The sequence below is a fragment of the Manis pentadactyla genome, chromosome 7, assembly GCF_030020395.1.
Source record: "Manis pentadactyla isolate mManPen7 chromosome 7, mManPen7.hap1, whole genome shotgun sequence".
Taxonomy (NCBI): Eukaryota; Metazoa; Chordata; class Mammalia; order Pholidota; family Manidae; genus Manis; species Manis pentadactyla.
Genome location: NC_080025.1, coordinates 55397370 through 55417592, shown reverse-complemented (window position 1 = coordinate 55417592; position 20223 = coordinate 55397370). Strand labels below are relative to the sequence as shown.

The following is a 20223-nucleotide window of genomic DNA, read 5'->3' as shown; positions in this document are numbered from 1 at the left end:
AAAAAAAATCTAAAGAAAGCTAGGTAATTAAAAATTATGCTCATTTATCAATATGACCAGCACTGGGTCACTGCCTGTCTAGTGAATGCTGTTCGTCCCTCTTGTCCCTCACTGTGGACCACAGCTGTGCTAAAATACATTAAATCATTTAGAATTATTAGAGATATAATTATCAAGTATGTAAATATTAAAACAACATTATCATGTCTGTTGACATAAGAAGATGTTCAAGACACAAGGGTATATTGCTGTTAAGATATTTTGTAACATTAAATTAAATTTTAATTAAATTTTAATTCTTTAAAATTTGTATATTTAGTAGAATTTCAAATATATCATTGATTTTGTAAAAAATTATTCTTTACTTTGAGAGGTGTATATTTTTTTAAATCGAGGATAGGAGTTTTCACATTTCTGTAAAATGTGCTATAAAAGAAACATGTCCACACAAGTCTATGTCCTACAAACATATATTTTGCATTCTTTCTCTTCTCTCTCTCTACAACACATACACTATATTATATGCATAAACACATATAAATAAATATTTACACACATATATTATATTTACTATATAAAATAAGTCAATATTCACATCTACCTTTAAATCTACATTTATATCAAATCTGTATTTTTATCATATACTTCCAGGCATAAGAATTCTTGGTATCTAGAATCTGTCCTTCCAATTAGAAGCAAATGGCAGTCTTTAAAAATTCAAGTAGTTTGCATTTTTTTAGTGCCAGAGCTTTACAAGTAGAGTAAGAGAAGACGTTAACCTACCTGATTCTTTACTCTGTGAGCCTGGCTGCTCCAACTGTGAATCATGGACTCTGCTTCCTGAGCTTTCTGCAGGGCAGTCCCGGAGAGGGCCAGGGGGCCACCACAGCACGAGAGTGCACACACGTCCCCTCGTTCTCCACACACCTTGCAAGGGAAACAATTTATGTTAAAGAGCAACTTGTTGGTAGTTTCGTCTAATGCCATGCAGGCTCTCGGAAGTAAGGCGCTGCTCTGTTATTACGTGCTTCTTCCGTGGTCGTTCATGTTCAGTATGTAGATTACTTGTCATGGGTAACTGAATCAGTTCCTAAATTTTTTGTTATTAGCATTGTGCCAATCAGTGCCATTTTTACACTTACTGTTTTTGGGAAAATATTCAAATGTCTAGCATTTCCATGTTAATTTCATTTTTTAAACAAATATGGAGTAAATGTCCATAATCTGTACCAACAGCAAATAATATAAAATAAAATCAAGCCACAAGCTTTACTCTTTTCCTCAAAATTTGACTTAAGAAATTAAAAAACATGCATATATCTATATTAAAAAACAGAGCATATATATGTTACATACATTTACACATTTATAAAATACAAATAAAAAAAGAAATACAAGACAGGGAAATACAATTGAACAGATCTGTATACCAAGTAGAAACCACACACACTTATACTGTATCAATCATGAATATTTACCTTTTCATATAATATTTGGCTATTTGGTATCTTAATCTGCTTCAGTTTTTCCAATGATAGGTTTCCTGTTGCAGTTAGTGTATCCACAATGGTGCGTAAGTCCCTCCTGGTTTTTTCAGAGTTATTTATGATGGCAGTTGTTTCATTAGTTTTCTTTTCAGCAGATAGTGATCTCTGATAGTACTTCTTGATGTTCTCTGAGACATCTACATTAAATTGAGTTAAGATAAATTTTGTAAAACCAAATGAAATTATACATTGGTTATCAAGATCATCATTCTACAATGTGACTACTGTCTTGGTCTCAATGATCAATGCAAAAACACAACATTATCTTCCTTGAATTTGCACTTACTGGGGAAGGATTAAGTGTAGTGTAACAGATAAAATAGATACAGAACCCTGAGATTTAAGTCTGTAGATGTGGGTTTGAAAGTTGACTTCACCCTTTACTGTCTGGGTATGTCCTTGAGCAAGTTAGTTAGTGTCTTAGATTGTGTTTCCTTACCTATAAATTGGTGATAGTAATTTGTGAAGATTTACTTTTTTAAGTGAGACAGTATGAAATTACTCTGTAAAGTGTTCCACAAATGTATTATTATTATTAATTATGATTACCTATGTGAACCCTAATATGACAAGCCCACTAAGTTTACCTAACTCTACAGAGCAAGAGTTGACAAACTTGTTCTGCAAAAGGCCAGAGAATAAATGTTGTAGGCTTGCCAGCTACAGTGTTTCTGTCACAACTACTGAACTCTGCCACTGTAGAGTAAAAGCAGCCAGACAATATATAAATAAATAGGTGAGGCTGACTTCTAAAGAAGCTTTATGCTCAAAAACAGGTTATGGGTAGGCTTTGTTGGCAGACTGTAGTTTGCTGGCCTCTGATTTTGAGAATGACGACAGTAGCAAATATTTGTTGAATGCTTTCTGTACACCTGTACTATCACAAATTTTCTTCCTTAATCTTCACAAAACTCTGTGACATGTGCATTAGGGTGATCACCCCTATTTTACAAGTGATAAAATGAGGCTCTGATGAGGTAAATTATTTGCCTGAGGTCTCATTGTTAGTAAGAGATGAAGCCAGGCAGTTTGACTCTAGAGGCTGTGTTCTTAAGCACTTCTCTGTATTTTCCATATTTTTATTAAAACACAAACTCATGAAAGTTATATGGCATGTTTTGATGCAAATGATACCATATTTGGGCTTTAAACTGTAACTCCATACTTTAGGAAGCAGAGGCCTCGGGTCCTGATCTTTCCTTCCCATATACGTAATGTAGGCAACAGCCAGCCACACGTTCCATTTTGAACCCTCCTGGTTCTTACGCTAGCATACTCTTGAGATGTTATGATTCTCATTCACTATGAGAAAAACCCCAAACCCAAAAAACCACCACCGTATTCCTTTTGCTTGGGATGATTTTCTGCCTTTATCTGACAAATTTATCTTCATTCTGTGAAGCTCAATTCAATTGTCACTACTTCTCAAGTATTTGCTAATAAACCCCAGAGGAATTTTGTTCTCATGACTGTTCCTGAAGCAGCGTGAAGATGTTTTAAGGTAGTCTCTTCATTGTTCGGGGTTGTTTATACACCTGTTTTCTCCACTAGACTGGAATAACGTAAGGGCAAAGACTTGCTGTATTCATCTCCCCGCCTCTACTGCCCAGCTCAGCGTCAGACACGGGGAAAAGGCTCTGCTGCTACTGGACTGCGTGTTTGGGAGGAGGAGCACGGGGGCAGTTTTCCATCTTCTGCCTGGGATCGCTGATGGATTTTCAGCTCTTTCAGTGAGTACTTTCTTCCAGATCAGGAATTAGAACAAATTCCTTTCTCTTTACTTAGCATTTATTGATAATTATCAATAGTTATTTCGCCATTTAGGCCTTCCTTTAGGGTCATAATTATCATCTAGTTTTTTTCTTTAAGGTCAAGATCAGATGAAAAACAGGAGCGTACACATAGGATAAGGAAAAAGCAGACAATGTTTTTGCTTTGAGGTGGGTTTCATGTGTATTTTCCCTTTACCTCTCAGTTAGATGGTTCACTGCTGCCTCTATGGGTAGTAACAAATTGTCCATTTCTATATGTAATAGGGGTCTCATCAGAGATTAGGAGATGAGCTAATCAAAGTTGTGCTTTAGAGTTTATTTCTCCTCCAAGTGATCCTGGCTTGGGCACAGCTCCCATTCATTTTTAAGAACCATGCGATATGAATCAAGGGCTTCTAGGATGTTAATGACTCCACATCACTATGAAGTTCTTATGAAGTTGTTTAAGTCCTTTTTTTCTAATATTCCTTTGCACTTTTGGTTACTCGAGAAGAAGTGAGTTATACTCAGGCAGGCATGGAAGCATCTCTCCCTCATTATTGCCATATTAGAATATCTAAGTGCTAATGACACAAGTCCTTTTGCATGGTTTGGTATCAGACATTGTTAGCTTTATTCATTATTTTGAGCAAATGTTACCCAGGTTTTACAATGCTTAAAAAGTTGAAATATTCATGTGCAAATAATACCTTTATATATAATAATGGGTGTGTTTTCATGTTCTAAAGTGCTCAGGCACTATGGCAATAAGCCCATGATGACTCACTAATGGAATGCACCATGGACTTAATCAATCCTTCCAGAAACAGACAGCTAAAGTGCATTTTCTCTCTTACCCATGATGCTTGCATTACGGACAGTGGAATGCAAATCAATTTCTTCTTTGAGACTTTCAAGCAAAAGGTCTGCTTCACTCCTCATTCTTACTAATATTTCTTCCAAATCTTGAAATTCATACACTGTTTTCAGTTGCTCACTTAGCTGCCTGGTTTGTTTCCTACAGGGGAAAATGAGAGTAAATGTAGTGAAGCTGTTATTGCATTTGATAGATTGGTGAAAAAAATCACACATAAAAAATTGCCCTCATTATTAGGTATCCTCATAATTAGAATGGATTTTCTGCCCCAGTTTTTTATTTGACAGTTTATAACTCTGTTTATGGCTTATCTCTTTCTTGTTAATTCAGCTTCCTGGAATCTTTCAGCGCTTACTTGAAATATGATCAGCCTACAAAGTGTAGTAAAATATAAAGATTTTAAAATCTTTCTACTTCAACTGTTTATATTATATCTCCCTTTGCTTTGGGTTTTCAAAACATGTATTTAGACATGGTTCATTGGTTTAACAGATGCATATTTGGCTTTCAGCATGGAACCCCTCACTTAGTCATGGGTAAAAATAAGTTCCTCAATGAGAATAAATCTGCTTCCAGTAAGATTCTTCTTGGTGTTACTTCTGTACAGGGTCTGAGCTTTCAGTTTCCACATGTGAGGAGGCTTCCTTGGTGGCGAGTGTGTGGGTGTGCTCCTTGTCTGCCACCTTCTCTTTGATGGATCACACTTCTGCCCTGCCTCAGTTTGCTGGGCTCAGCACAGACCATTGGTGCAAGTGAATCGTCAGTATATCCTCTGGATGGGGAAACCAGGTGCAGATCTTGAGTACAGTTGAGGGAAATTATAATACAAATTTATGGACTAATTTATCTTGGCACAAGTGCAAAGCATTAATTAATGCTGCCTAGCATTTTCTGCTCTAACTCTCCTTCTAATCCACAGGCTTTTCTTCAGGCTTCAACTGTCAGGATTGTAATTCTTCAGGGTAATAATGACAATAATAGTAATTACTATTATTATCATCGGTTCTCTTTAAACACTTAGTATGTACCAGATACCATACTCGGTGGCTTGAGTATTTCTCACAAGAATCCTATGAAATAGGAACTACCCTTGTTTGATAAGAAACTGAAGCTTGGAGAAGTGAATAGCTTGTCCAAGGCTGTGCAGCAGTAAGTGGATTTGGACCCTGGAGGTTTGACTTCTGAACTTACACTCATGATGTGCTGGGTTCTCCCTCCTCCCTGCCCTTTGGTTTGTAGTTTACCCAGCAAACATATATTATATCATGAAACTGGGTATAGAGAATACAAGCACAGAGAATGCAGCTCTGGCCTCAAGAGCCCCCCAGTCAGGCAATGGCAGATGATCCACAAAGAGGTGGGAAAATGGAGAAGGAAACACAGGCCTTCTCTGAGGAGGTCAGGGAAGGCTTCTGGGAGGAGGTGGTATTTGGGCAGCGCCAAAAGATGGGGACCAGGAGGAGACAGGCATTTGGCTTCTGTCTGAAGAGGCCCATCAACCAGTGCTCTCCTCGTCACTTCAGCAGGAATTCCCGCTCTTGCCCTCCTCTCTCTGGCTCTGCCCAGGGCTCTTGCAGCCTCTCTGTCTATGATGTCCATTGCAGGAAGGCTCATTCTACTTTCTCAGTTCCACTTTGCCATTTTCTGCAACCACAAACCAGTGCTCAAAGCTCATTCTCAGACATGTTCCTTTGGCCTATAGAGTATTTTTGAAAAGAACTATTGGATTTTTGGCTATTTTAAAGTGAGGACAATTCCATAAAAATCTACATGTCTGACATCTCCTAAAAAATGGGTTGATCTGGGAACACAGTTCAAATCCTGTAGTGCAACAGTCTTCATATAAGTATTGATGTTCCTCTTCTCACCTGCCAGCTTGACTTGGCCATGTGACCTCCCTGGGCCCTGTAGCTCTTTTTACGACACAGGTGGCCCTGCCTCTGAAATATCCAGGTGAACTGTACCATATTCCTTGTATAACATTTATGCAATTACCATATACTTCTGGGATTTTTGCCTATTGATAATGAACAGCCTTATATTTACTCTTATGTTTTATATAATATAAAACCCTGCAGCTTCAACTATCCTTTAATCCAGGACCTTCTATGAAGGATGGAGGGATTTGCTGTATAACCACAGTCTTTTTAGTTTCTTAGGGGGCTGTGCACTTCTAGAAAGGTGGAGACTACCCAATTCGTCCTGATTTTGCCAAGAGCAATTTGGCAAACTTTTTCTGTAAATTTTTTACTGTATAGGAAGTAGTAATATTTTTCTGTAAATATTTTAGGTATTGGGGACCGTAGTGTCTCTGTCACAACTACTCAACCCTGCCACTGTAGTGGGAGAGCAGCCACAGAAGATACCTACATCAATAGGTGTAATTGTGTTCCAATGAAACTTTATTTACAGAAAAGGGTTGTGTGTCAGATTTTGTCTGTGGGCTGTGGTTTGCTGATCCCTGGCCTAGAGCAACCAACATAATCTCTAGAAATGTTTGCTGACTAAAAAACGGATTAAATAACACATGATAAACATGATATAGCATTTTGAAGCCATTATCATACTCATACAAGATTTCATGTTAATATATGGGCTTCTGAGTGACTGAAGAAATTGGGAAGATTTAGCAAATTTTCCTGAGTGCATGGTTGAGAAAAAATATTTGTGTTAGAAACCACTCTACTTTCAATTTCATGTTTTTTAGCTCTGCTGTGTGTGAGTTTCCCAATCAACTTCCTAATGATTGGCTTTTTGTCATCATTATCAATGGCATCTGGAAAATTTACCCATAATCTGAGCTAGGTAAGAAAGAGACAGGCAAACATCATCGCCAGCCTGGTTCTTACTTGAAAAATTATCATTTCCTTTATGTCGACATAGGCACATTTCTAAATTGAAGGCTGTTAACGCTCAGTTGGAGATAAGGTAAGGCAGGAACTTGGCTGTCTATTGCTTGAGTACAAATCTTACCGGACAGAGTCATGATAATCCTTGACTTTTAAGAATTCCCCAGATGAGAAAACAGGATCTTTCAAAATCCTTTCTATTTCAGACAAGTTCTCTCTGAGGCCTTTGAAGTTGGCCTCACAGATGGGCAGCGTCTCCCTTTTATCTTCCATGTTGGCAGCCAGCCTAATTAACCCTTGCACCACTTTGGAGAGGGGAGAAATGGTGCGGTCCCACTGATCAAAGCACACGTGGCACCGAAGACAAGCAGGGAATTCCTGGCCATGACCCCGGGCGCAGCGATCACATCTCTGGCCACTGACACCCTCCCGGCAGTGGCACATGCCTGTGCCCTGGTCACACACGGGCCTCTGGGAACCTTCCCTGTTGCAGTCACATGCTAAAAAGGAAGAGAAAAGGAACAAACAACTTCAGTCACCTGACCTTTTGCTTATGACTAGCTCAAGAATAAAGTCTTCTCTCCTGAGAATCTCTCCCCAACTCCTACTTCAAAGGTGAACATTTAAAACCAGTGTAATTTCAAAGGTCTATGCATTGGCCATTGAAATACAACATTCCTCTTTTCATTCCACTATCAGGTCATGGTTTCTATATGGAAAATATTAAGTGTCATTTTTACTGTGTGTCACATGTGGGTTCTTCACTTATTTGAGTGGGAAACATAGATCTGATGGTGGGCAACATACTAATGACTGCTGCTATTGTCCCCAAGAGAGATTCAGGCATGTCATAGACTTGCTAAGAATTCCCATGACCATACTTTTTCTTAATAAAACCTATGGGTGTGCTGACCCATACTGCCTTCCATTATATAAGGAGAACTATTCCATTCTCAAAAAAGGGGGGAAAATCGCTTATTAGTATTTACTCAAAGGAATTGAAAACTCTTGTCCACACAAAACCCTGCAGAACAGATCTTTACAGCAGTTTTATTCATAATTTCCCAAACTTGGAATAACCAAGGTGAAGGGATAAACTGTGGTACAATTAGCCAGTGGAATATTATTTAGCACTAAAAAGAAATGAGCTCCAAACTGAAAAGATGTAGAGGAAACTTAAATGCATATTACTAAGTGAAAGAAACCACTTTGAAAGACTATATACTGTATGAGTTTAACTATGGGATAATTAGGAAAAGGCAAAACTACAAAGACAGTAAAAAGATCAGTGTTTGCTAAGGGAAGGGATTAGGGAAGAGATGAATACATGGAATCCGTAGGATTTTTAGGATAGTGGAAATACTCTGAATGATACTGTAATCACAGATCCATGTCATTATACATTCTCCCAAACCCACAGAATGTACAACCCCAAGGGTGAACCCTAGTGTAAACTACAGACTTTGGTTATTATGATCTGTCCATGTGGGTTCATCAATCGCAGTGAATGTCCAACTCTGGGGGGATGCTGATAGCAGGGAGGCTGTGCACTTGTGGGCACAGGGCTATGTGGGAAACCTCTGTACCTTCCTTTAAATTTTTCTGTGAACCTAAAACTGCTCTAAAAACTAAAGTCTGTCTAAAAGGGGGGGGGAAATGAAATTCATTTTGTCTCCATTAAAAGAAAAAAAAACTGATGCTACATGCACTTTAATTGAGTAGGTTTTTTATTAAGCTTGAGGATGGACAATGGGGAGAGCTATTGAAGTTACTGCAATTTCCAAAGGGTCAGGGAATCACTAGCCTATGTTGGTGACTAACTGCAAAGAATGAAGATTTAAAAATGCATTTGACAGCTTAAGTAAAGATAATGCTAATTACAAATAATAACCAATTAACACACAGGGCTCCTCAACCATATACCATCTGTCTGGCTCATTCACACTGGTCTAGAGGCCTCTAATAGGAACCCCTCTAGGGTGGCACTCTGTCACTCTGTCACCAGCTAGACGCCAAGGCTCCCCTTATTAACTGCTTTTCCCAGGATTGTTAAGCAGGGTCTGTGGCTTGAGTTGACCATTTGCAAAGTTTTCTCTAAGGTGAAAGTATTTTTATAAATAAGATTATTGAAATATTAGAGGGACTCAGGGAAAGAGGCTCTCTAAGACAGTTTTCCCAGGAACCAAAATTACTCTTTGGGTTTTAAAGTATTCAGAAAATAAAGTAAGTGGAGCCAGGGGAAAACAGTGAGAATATGTATTTGAATGGGGCAAGGAAATGAAGGCAGTTTTTTTTAGCCACAAAAGCACATTTATACAGGAATGAAGAAGAGGAAAGGGTTACCATGTGGCTAGGTAGAGGAGGCCCTATAAGTTCATCGCATCTGATGAATCTTTAGATGGACCTCTTTGGAAACTGACTTTAAGTAGAGATGCAAAGACTACTTAAAGAGATTCTGAGAGATTCCTCCTCTCCGAATCAACCCAGATTCTAAATCTGCACTATTCAATATGACAGCCACTAACTGGCTATTTAAATTTAAATGAAATAAGTAATTCATTTCCTGCATTGCACTAGCCACACTGCAAGTGCTCAACAGCTACATGTGGCTAGTGGCTCCTGCACTGGACATTACAGGTGCAGAACATTTCTATTTCTTCAGAAAATTCTACTGGATGGTGCTGCTCTAAATCCTACAACTAGCGCTAAGACATGGGATAAAGGGCACAAGAACACAAACTCCCTGAGGCTAAGGTCCTTGCCCTATTTGTTCACTCTCTAGAACACCCAGCAGGCACACTATGAATATCTGAAAATGAATGAATAAGTGAGTATGTGTAGACCCAGGGTTACGAGATACATGTGGAGGAGACAACCCCTCTGCAGGCTTCTTATGATCCATCTTCCAGCCTGTATCTCAATCCAGAGTAGCTGCTTTTGTCAATATGCTTCCAAATAGCAGAAAATTGGCCCCAAGTCATGACCTCAGGTCTGTTGCATTTCAATGACTTGAGGAATTTTAACATAGGCTAACATTTAGTATAGACTAAAGTTTTAATATTGGAGAAAAAACCTTTTTTATAGGGCTACAAAAAATGCTATTTTATAACTAGAATTAAACTTGGTGATTTTTCTACCAAATAAAGGAATTTCAAGTTCAGTTTGTGCATAGTATGCCTGTGGTAGGACCAGATTGGCTGTACGCATGATTTTAGAATTGCCAGTACTTACGAAGGCATCGTCCCAGCGGATCACTGTAATAATTTTCCTTGCACTCACTGCAGCGTTTCCCATCATGGCCTAATTTACATGGACACTGGCCTGTAAGCTATGAGAACAGTCATGGGTGAGGAACTGACAAGCTTTATGGTCTAAAAAAAATGCATTTTAATACAAAACAGTCTTCCCTCCAGTGTCTTAGGACATACAGCTGTGCCAAGGCAGAGGAAGGGTGATTCCCATGGCCAGCAGCCACCCCCACCAATACCAAGGATCAGGAGTTCATGTGTTCTGGCTTAGGGCTCCAGAATATACAGCCTGCTTCCAGCTGTTCAAGGACAGGTGGCCCCAAACTGGGAAACATACACAGATGTAAATGAAAACAAAACACATAATGGGAAATGGGCCACATTCTTTTCCTCTTCAGTTATGGGAGTTCTCCCATAACAGAGAGGGGCCAAAGACCTGGACTAACTTTCATCAATTCATTTGGCAAATAATGTTTCCATTATTGAATGTACAACAGAGTTTCTCCCAACTGGGCTAGTGTTTTTCTTAACAAAACAACATTTTTTGTACTTGGTGCTAAATAATTTAATGACAGTTATATTTCACAGTGTTTTTGGGAGAGGGAGGAACTTTCCTGTATCCTCCCAACTGGATTCTTGACCAGGTTTTCTGAAAACCCAGGGAGTTGGAAAATTAATGGGAGAAAAATGTAGAAGCAAATAATTATTGTTGTGGTCTTAGGTTATACTTGACGAAATCTGCTTAAACAATAACTCTATAAGTAGGTGGATTTATAAACTGACTGGATATACCAAGCTTCTACTCTAATCTTTAGAGTTCCCACTAGCTTCTGCTGAAATAAAGCAAGTTATGGGGAGCTTGTTGCTCTGGAGGGCCTGTCATATTGCTGGTTGTCTTTGATTGTTGGGCAATACTTTGTTACACTGATGCAGAATCTGCTCCTTGCAGCCTGCCTCTTCTCTCTTCCAATCCTCCTCCCAACTAGAGGGGGCCATTCTCTACTTGTGCTTGCTTCTCTTCTTCAGGCCGGCCACCCCTAAGTCCTTCAAGCCTTCAGCACAGAATAGCATGGTTCTACCCACCATCCTGACTGTCTTCCTTTGGATGCATACTAGTTTGTCAACATAATGTTTAAAATGTGGTACCCACAAATGACAACGAAGCTCCTGCAGATGCCTGACCAGTATGGAGGACAAAGGGACAAATGACTGCCCTGAACTGGGACATGGCATTCCCATTACTCCAGCCTGAATGGGAATCGCTGCTCGAGCAGCCTGGCCACACTGCTGACTCACTTGAAGCATGCAGTGAAAATCCTCAGATGCTTTTCACATGAGCTGGTGCCAAGTTTTTACTCTCATCCTGTATTTATGCAGTGGGTTTTTAAAACCCAATTGCAAAACTTTACTTTCATCCTGTCAACATTTCATCTTGTTTCTAGACAACAAGATAGCCTGTTAGGATATCTTGTCTCTTATTCTGTCTTTATCACATTAGCTTACAACTGCAATATCTACAGATCTGATAAGCATGTTCTTCCAACTCCCTCTAACCTGTTGATGAAAATAATGGGCGGCACGTTTGGATCGCTCTGTAGGAATGCACTAGGATCACCTACTGGCTGACACAGAGACATTTATCAGTAGTTGTTTAAACAACTGGGAATCTAAGGTCCACATGTCTCCTCTATCTTCCAGTGAAAGTGTTTCCTGATTATAAAGAACAACCATTCCTAAGGAAACCCTTGTAACCAGGCAACCTCAAATACCCTTGTCATAGGAGTATTGGCTAAACAAGTGCCATCAGATTTTCAGCTTCATAGGCTTCCCTTTGCCTCTATGACTGAACTCTAGCCTTTGTTGAGTGCTGCTGGAAACAGGCTTCCCAAAAGACCTAAGAAGCATGCAAGACAATGATGTCATGAACATCAGGAATTCCTCATGAATAAGAAAGCCAAGCAGTCACACGGAAATCTCCTAGTTTGTTCCATGGCTGGTGGCTGCATGTGTGAGGAATGGAAGGGAACCCATAAAATAGGCAAGGCCATCTAGTACCTAGATCCCATTCTCCAGTGAAAGCAACCAGCACTCCTTAAGGAAGTGGCTGATTCCAGGTCAGGGGCAGGAAATACACAAAATGAACTAAGAGTATCTTGTAGTGCAGAGAGTAAGGAAATACTTAAAGAAAACCAACCCCCCCGACAATACGTCAACGGAGTACGGAAGCCAACTGAAAGAGCTCCCGACGACCAAAGCTGGAATAACATGAACAACAAAATAAAGTTGTACTGGATTGTAACTCAAAGTACAGTATAAATATCCATGATTCCCTATGGTTATTTATTTTTTTAATGACTGAATAAGGGAAGAAAGGGGGACAATGGACAAATCTCCAGAGCAGAAGAATTCCAAATAACGCATGGAGATTCTCTGCCCTCAAGGGTGGAGAGCATAACTGTGTAGAGCACAGCATATGGGAAGTGGGGAGAAGAGGGACTTGACGGTATAGAAACGTGACAAACACGACTTCAGTCAGGTGGTCCAGGTTCATGTTGACAGTGGTAAGTTGTGTAACTGGTGTGTACTCTTGACCTGTTGTGCTGAGAACAGCATTTACCTCTATGGTGTTCTTTTCAAAAGCTGTCATCCAAGGTTAATCATGAGAAAGATACCAGATAAATTTGAATTGAGGGGCATTTTATAAAATATTTCTCAAAACTGTTGAAGTCAAAAATAAGGAACATCTGAGGAACTGTCCACAACTGAGGGGAGCCTGAGAAGACACAATGACTGAATGTAATGCGCTGTGCTGGACTGGGTTCTGGGACGTAAGAAGGACACAGGTAAAGACTAAGGAGATCTGAATACATGATGGGCATTAGTTAATGGTCAAGTACCAATATCGGTTCATTGATTGTGACACACGTACCTTACTAATGTGAGATGCTAGGAAATGGAGGAAACTGGGTGTAGGGAACCTCTTCTCTGCACTATCTTTACAACTCTTCTATAATCTAAGTCTATCCTAAAGTAGAAATGTATTCAGGAAAAGGAGGTCATGGTATGTATTTGTGTGGGTATGGGCTGGAGAAGGTTGAAAAGAGAAGGGCAAACACTATATAAGAATTACCTTCAAAAGTTTACTTGTATAAAATTTGACTTTTAAAAAGTTGAACAGTGGAGCTGAAATTGGAGGTGAGACATGTTAGTTGGAAAGACTCTTGGTTTAAAAGAGTTGAAAGGCTCTTTTACTTTACGTTAGTTGAAAGCTTCTTACATTAGCATTTTAATTCCAATTAAATCTTGTATTGTGGATTTGACTCTAAAATTTGTCATTGTTTCACCCTTTCCCCCCAATTCCACTAATGTGAAAGTATTTCAAAGGATATACTAAGCTGAAAACACCTAATCATGACGTTAATAGTTTTTTTTATAAATAGATAATATTCTTTAAAAAATTCTGTGCTCATTGTTTCCTTGACTGAAAATCGTATGTGTGGTTAAGCAGCATACATTAAGAAGATCTGCTTCTAGTACACTAGCCTGCTTTCTTTAGGAACAACTGACACTGGTCTGGTAGTAAAGACTTCCTATTTTACCCATATGCGAAGCAGTTGGTGAGCCATAGGGGATGACAGCTCAATTTGAAGAATGGAACTGAGGGTTCTGAAGACACCTATTAATTTTCCTTCTGATTAACAATCAATCCTGACTGATGGTCAGTTTCTTGGGGCTTCCCTATTATTATGCATATAAAGTAGCGAAACACAAGATAGTGTGTTTTTTGCTGTGCATGAATTCTGACTTCTGCAGTCACAGAGAAGCCTGGAGAAAACTGAAGGAGGCTCAACTTTGAGACCCTCATTCTCTCTGGTGCTTTTCATTCCTCGATAAATGCAGACTCTATACCCATACAAGGCCAGTCCTGTCTAAAAGCACTAATTAACAACAGTATGTAAAGAAATGTTTCTTATTTGGAAACCACGTCTCCCCCTCACTTCTCACCCTCGGCATGCTAGTAAGTTTAAAGTATCTTGCCTGGTCACAGCGGTTACTGTGAGAAGTCCCGGGGTCACAATCACATGGCTGACATCCTCTGCCAGGGATCAGATTCCAGTACCCGTCAGCACAGTGGTCACAGGCCTGACCCGTGACGTTGGGCAGACAAGGGCATGCACCAGTGTCAGGGTCACAGAGGCAAGCTCCCCGACTAGGGGGACACTCAGTGGGATTCACACCAGAAGGATGGCAGGAGCATCCTGGATAACAGAGCCACTGTTGGAGGTAAATTCAGTGATAACACCGGCATTCAACAAGCCATACAAACTGCTTTTTAGACCTGATTGTATCACTTCTTCGAAGAGCTCAAAGAAGAAATAGCTTAAAATAATACAGACTTTATCAAAGAATCTAAGCAGGTTGAACCCATTCAACTGTTTTTGATCCCCCACAAATGGCAATTTCATATGGTTCTGCCTAGTAAGTTCCAAGAGTTCACAGCTGGGATGACTGAAAACCTCATTGTTTCCTCATGCCATTCGCCAAAGATTCCTGGGCCTCACTCCCCAAGATTCAACTCAGAGGACCTGAGGAGACAGTCCAGGAATCTGCCTGTGACTACCCCACCCCTTGTCCCCAGGTGATGCTGGCACAGTGCACTGTGGACCACACTCTGAGAAGCCACGGTCTTAGTCTGCGAGGGCAAGTGTTGAAGGCAGCAGTCACGTAATGCAAACTAAACCCCAGTGAGCACACTGATGCTGCACCTGACATACCTATGGTGGCACTACAACCACTTCTGCTGATGAGTCCAGTGCAACACCCAGCAGGTGCTGCCACTACTGGCCTAACTCTGCCACCACAGTTAAGAGCTGCCACTCCACTGCCACATTTCTCCCGGGGCACTTGCAGACTTACTCCTGCAGGTCTGATTGATGGCCGATCCGAAGTAACCTGGCCTGCAGAACTGGCAGCGGGGCCCCTGGGTGTTGTGCAGACATCTAAGGCACTCCCCTGTGACCCGGCTGCAGGCCTCTGGGTCCGTTACATCAATGTTACTGTTGCAGGCACACGGCCGGCAAGGTGCTCCTGAAATTCGTGGATTTCCATAGAAACCGGCAGAGCATTCTCCACACCGCTTACCTGAGGGAAGGGGTGATAAAAAGGGAATGAGATGAGAGGGGTGTGTGTGGGGTGGGGAGAGGGGGATGGAGATTGATGAAAATAGAGAATAACTGGGCTCTTTCAGGGATGAGAGGTCACGCATTGGGATGAATAAGGAAAAGTGTTCTAAAATTTAAAAAATCATTCTTAAAAACCCTTTTCTAATTAAAAATTTTTTTAAATGTATTTTATATACATACATATTTTTATTAAGGTATTATTGATATACACTCTTATGAAGGTTTCACATAAAAAAACAATGTGGTTACTACATTCACCCATGTTATCATATCCCCCCCATACCCCATTGCAGTCACTGCTCAACAGTATAGTAAGATGCCACAGTCACTATGTGCCTTCTCTGTGTTATACTGTCTTCCCATGATCCCCCCCAAACCATATGTGCCACTCATAATGCCCCTCAAACCCCTTTCCCTCCCTCCCCACCCAACTTCCCTGACTCTTCCTCTTTGGTAACCACTAGTCCCTTCTTGGAGTCTTTGAGTCTGTTGCTCTTTTGTTCCTTCACTTTTGCTTTGTTGTTATACTCCACAAAAGAGGGAAATCATTTGTTACTTGTCTTTTTCCACCTGGCTTATTTTACTCAGCATAATATCCTCCAGCTCCATCCATGTTGTTGCAAATGGTAGGATTTGTTTCTTTGTTATGGCTGAATAGTATTCCATTGTGTATATGTACCACATCTTCTTTATCCATTCATCTACTGATGGACACTTAGGTTGCTTCCATATCTTGGCTATTGTAAATAGTGCTGCGGTAAACATAGGGGTGCATCTGTCTTTTTGAATCTGAGAAGTTGTATTCTTAGGGTAAATTCCTAGGAGTGGAATTCCTGGGTCAAATGCTATTTCTATTTTTGGTTGTTGAGGAACCTCCATATTGCTTTCCACAATGGTTGAAATAGCTTACATTCCCACCAGCAGTGTAGGAGGGTTCCCCTTTCTCCACATCCTCGCCAGCATTTGTTGTTCTTAGTCTTTTTGATACTGGCCATCCTAACTGGTGTGAGGTGATATCTCATTGTGGTTTTTATTTGCATTTCCCTGATAATTAGTGATGTGGAGCATCTTTTCATGTGCCTGTTGGTCATCTGAATTTCTTCTTTGGAAAATTGTCTGTTCATATCCTCTGCCCATTTTTTAATTGGGCTATTTGCTTTTTGGGTGTTTGGGTGTGAGTTCTTTATATATTTTGGATGTTAACCCCTTGTCGGATATGTCGTTTACAAATATATTCTCCTAGACTGTAGGATGCCTTTTTGTTCTGTTGATGGTGTCCTTAGCTGTATAGAAGCTTTTTAGTTTGATGTAGTCCCATGTGTTCATTTTTGCTTTTGTTTCCCTTGCTCGAGGAGATGCATTCAGAAAAAAGTTGCTCATGTTTATATTCAGGATATTTTTGCCTATGTTTTCTTCTAAGAGTTTTATGGTTTCATGACTTATATTCAGGTCTTTGATCCATTTTGAGTTTATTTTTGTGTATGGAGATAGACAATAATCCAGTTTCATTCTCTTACATGTAGCTGTGCAGTTTTGCCAACACCAGTTGTTGAAGAGGCTGTCATTTCCCCATTGTATGTCCATGGCTCCTTTATTGTATATTAATTGACCATATATAATTGGGTTTATATTTGGCCTCTCTAGTCTGTTCCATTGGTCTATGGGTCTGTTCTTGTGCCAGTACCAAATTGTCTTGATTCCTGTGGCTTTGTAGTAGAGCTTGAAGTCAGGGAGTGTAATCCCCCCAGCTTTATTCTTCTGTCTCAGGATTGCTTTGGCTATTTGGGGTCTTTTGTGGTTCCATATGAATTTTAGAACAATATGCTCTAGTTCACTAAAGAATGCTGTTGGTATTTTGATAGGGATTGAATTGAATCTGCAGATTGTTTTAGGCAGGATGGCCATTTTGAAAATATTAATTCTTCCTATCCAAGAGCACTGGATGTGATTCCATTTATTGGTGTCTTCTTTAATTTCTCTTAGGAGTGTCTTGTAGTTTTCAGGGTATAGGTCTTTCACTTCCTTCATTAGGTTTATTCCTAGGTATTTTATTCTTTTTGATGCAATTGCAAATGATTTCTCTTTCTGCTAGTTCATCATTAGTGTATAGGAATGCAACAGATTTCTGTGTATTAGTTTGGTTAACTAATTCTGCAACTTTGCTAAATTCAGATATTAGATAAAGTAGTTTTGGAGTAGATTCTTTAGGGTTTTTTATGTACAATATCATATCATCTGCAAACAGGGATAGTTTAACTTCTTCTTTACCAATCTGGATGCCTTTTATTTCTTTGTGTTGCCTGATTGCCATGGCTAGGACTTCCAGTACTATGTTGAATAAAAGTGGAGAGAGTGGGCACCCTTGTCTTGTTTCCAATCTTAAAGGAAAGGCTTTCAGCTTCTCACTGTTAAGTATGATGTTGGCTTTGGGTTTTTCATATATGGCCTTTATTATGTTGAGATACTTGCCCTGTATACTTATTTTGTTGAGAGTTTTTATCATGAATGGATGTTGAATTTTGTTGAATGCTTTTTCAGCATCTATGGAGATGATCATGTGGTTTTTGTCCTTCTTTATGTTGATGTGGTGGATAATGTTGATGGATTTTTGAATATTTTACCATCCTTGCATCCCTGGAATAAATCATACTTGATCATGATGGATGATCTTTCTGATGTATTTTTGAATTCAGTTTGCTAATATTTTGTTGAGTATTTTTGCATCTATGTTTATCAGGGATATTGGTCTGTAATTTTCTTTTTTTGTGGTGTCTTTGCCTGGTTTTGGTATTAGAGTGATGCTGGCCTCATAGAATGAGTCTGGGAGTATTCCCTCCTTTTCTACTTTTTGGGAAACTTTAAGGAGAATGGGTATTAGGTCTTCACTAAATGTTTGATAAAATTCAGGGGTGAAGCCATCTGGTCCAGGGGTTTGTTCTTAGGTAGTTTTTTGATTACCAATTCAATTTTGTTGCTAGTAATTGGTCTGTTCAGATTTTCTGTTTCTTCCTTGGGCAGCCTTGGAAGGTTGTATTTTTCTAGAAAGTTGCGCATTTCTTCTAGGTTATCCAGTTTGCTGGCATATAATTTTTCATAGTATTCTCTAATAATTCTTTGTATTTCTGTGGTGTCTGTAGTGATTTTTCCTTTCTCATTTTTGATTCTGTTTATGTGTGTAGAATCTCTTTTTTTCTGGATAAGTCTGGCTAGGGGTTTATCTATTTTGTTTATTTTCTTGAAGAACCAGCTCCTCCTTTCATTGATACTTTCTATTGTTTTATTCTTCTCTGTTTTATTTATTTATGCTCTAATCATTATTATGTCCCTCCTTCTACTGACTTTGGGCCTCATTTGTTCTTCTTTTTCTAGTTTTGTTAATTGTAAGTTTAGACTGCTCATATGGGATTGTTCTTCTTTCTTGAGGTAGACCTGTATTGCAATATACTTCCCTCTCAGCATGGCCTTCACTGCATCGCACAGAATTTGCAGTGTTGAATTATTGTTGTCATTTGTCTCCATATATTGCGTGATCTCTGATTTTATTTGGTCATTGATCCATTGATTATTTAGGAGCATGTTGTTAAGCCTCCATGTGCTTGTGGGCTCATTCATTTTCTTTGCATAATTTATTTCTAGTTTCATACCTTTGTGGTCTGAGAAGTTGGTTGGTACAATTTCAGTCTTTTTGAATTTACACGAGACTCTTTTTGTGGCCTAGTATATGATCTATTCTTGAAAATGTTCCATGTGCACTTGAGAAGAGTATGTATCCTCCTGCTTTTGGGTATAGAGTTCTGTAGATGTTTGTTAGGATAATCTGTTCTAATGTGTTGTTCAGTGCCTCTGTCTCCTTACTTATTTTCTGTCTAGTTGATCTGTCCTTTGGAGTGAGTGGAGTGTTGAAGTCTCCTAGAATGCATGCATTGCATTCTATTTCCTCTTTTAATTCTTTTAGTATTTGTTTCACATATGTAGGTGTTCCTGTGTTGGGTGCATAGATATTTATAATGGTTATATCCTCTTGTTGGATTGACCCCTTTATTATTATGTAATATCCTTCTTTGTCTCTTGTGACTTTCTTAGTTTTAAAGTTTATTTTGTCTGATACAAGTTCTGCAACACACCTGCTTTTTTCTCCCTATTAGTTGCATGAAATATCTTTTTCCAGCCCTTCACTTTTAGTCTGTGTACATCTTTGGATTTAAAGTGAGTCTCTTGTAGGCAGCATAAAGGTCGGTGTTGTTTTTTTATCCACTCAGTGACTCTATGTCTTTTGATTGGTACATTCAGACCATTTACATTTAGGATGATTATCGATAAGTATGTACTTATTGCCATTGCAGGCTTTAGATTCGTGGTTACCAGAGGTTCAGGTGTAACTTCCTTACTGTCTAAGAGTCTAACTTAACTCACTTAGTATGCTATTACAAACACAATCTAAAGGTTCTTTTTTTTCCCTGTCCTTTTCTTCCTCCTCCATTCTTTATATATTATGTATCATATTCTGTACTGTTCATCTATCCCTTTTTATTACCTCTGGTGACAGCTATTTAGCCTTAGAAACACTTCCATCTATAGAAGCCCCTCTTAAATATACTGTAGAGATGGTGTGTGGGAGGTAAGTTCTCTCAGCTTTTGCTTATCTGGAAATTGTTTAATCCCTCCTTCAAATTTAAATGATAATCTTGCTGGATAAAGTAATCTTGGTTCCAGGCCCTTCTGCTTCATTGCATTAAATACATCATGCCACTCCCTTCTGGCCTGTAAG

General features: G+C 39.3%; 1 protein-coding gene across 8 annotated transcripts in view; it reads right to left on the bottom strand.

Moving 5' to 3' along the window:
* The window catches only part of LAMB4 (laminin subunit beta 4), a 118828-nt gene that overhangs the window by 17616 nt on the left and 80989 nt on the right, over positions 1 to 20223 (bottom strand). For 4 of the 8 annotated variants that reach the window (XM_057504402.1, XM_057504398.1, XM_057504399.1 and 1 more), the window contains 7 exons: positions 15190 to 15414; positions 14311 to 14531; positions 10256 to 10352; positions 7149 to 7524; positions 4156 to 4316; positions 1479 to 1684; positions 784 to 927 (listed from right to left, as the gene is read on the bottom strand). In XM_057504402.1, the coding sequence (XP_057360385.1) occupies positions 784 to 927; positions 1479 to 1684; positions 4156 to 4316; positions 7149 to 7524; positions 10256 to 10352; positions 14311 to 14531; positions 15190 to 15414 (1430 nt within the window). Of the gene's footprint in view, positions 1 to 783; positions 928 to 1478; positions 1685 to 4155; positions 4317 to 7148; positions 7525 to 10255; positions 10353 to 14310; positions 14548 to 15189; positions 15415 to 20223 lie in introns of those variants that run through there. The other 4 variants (XM_057504400.1, XM_057504401.1, XM_057504403.1 and 1 more) reach the window with 4 other exon arrangements.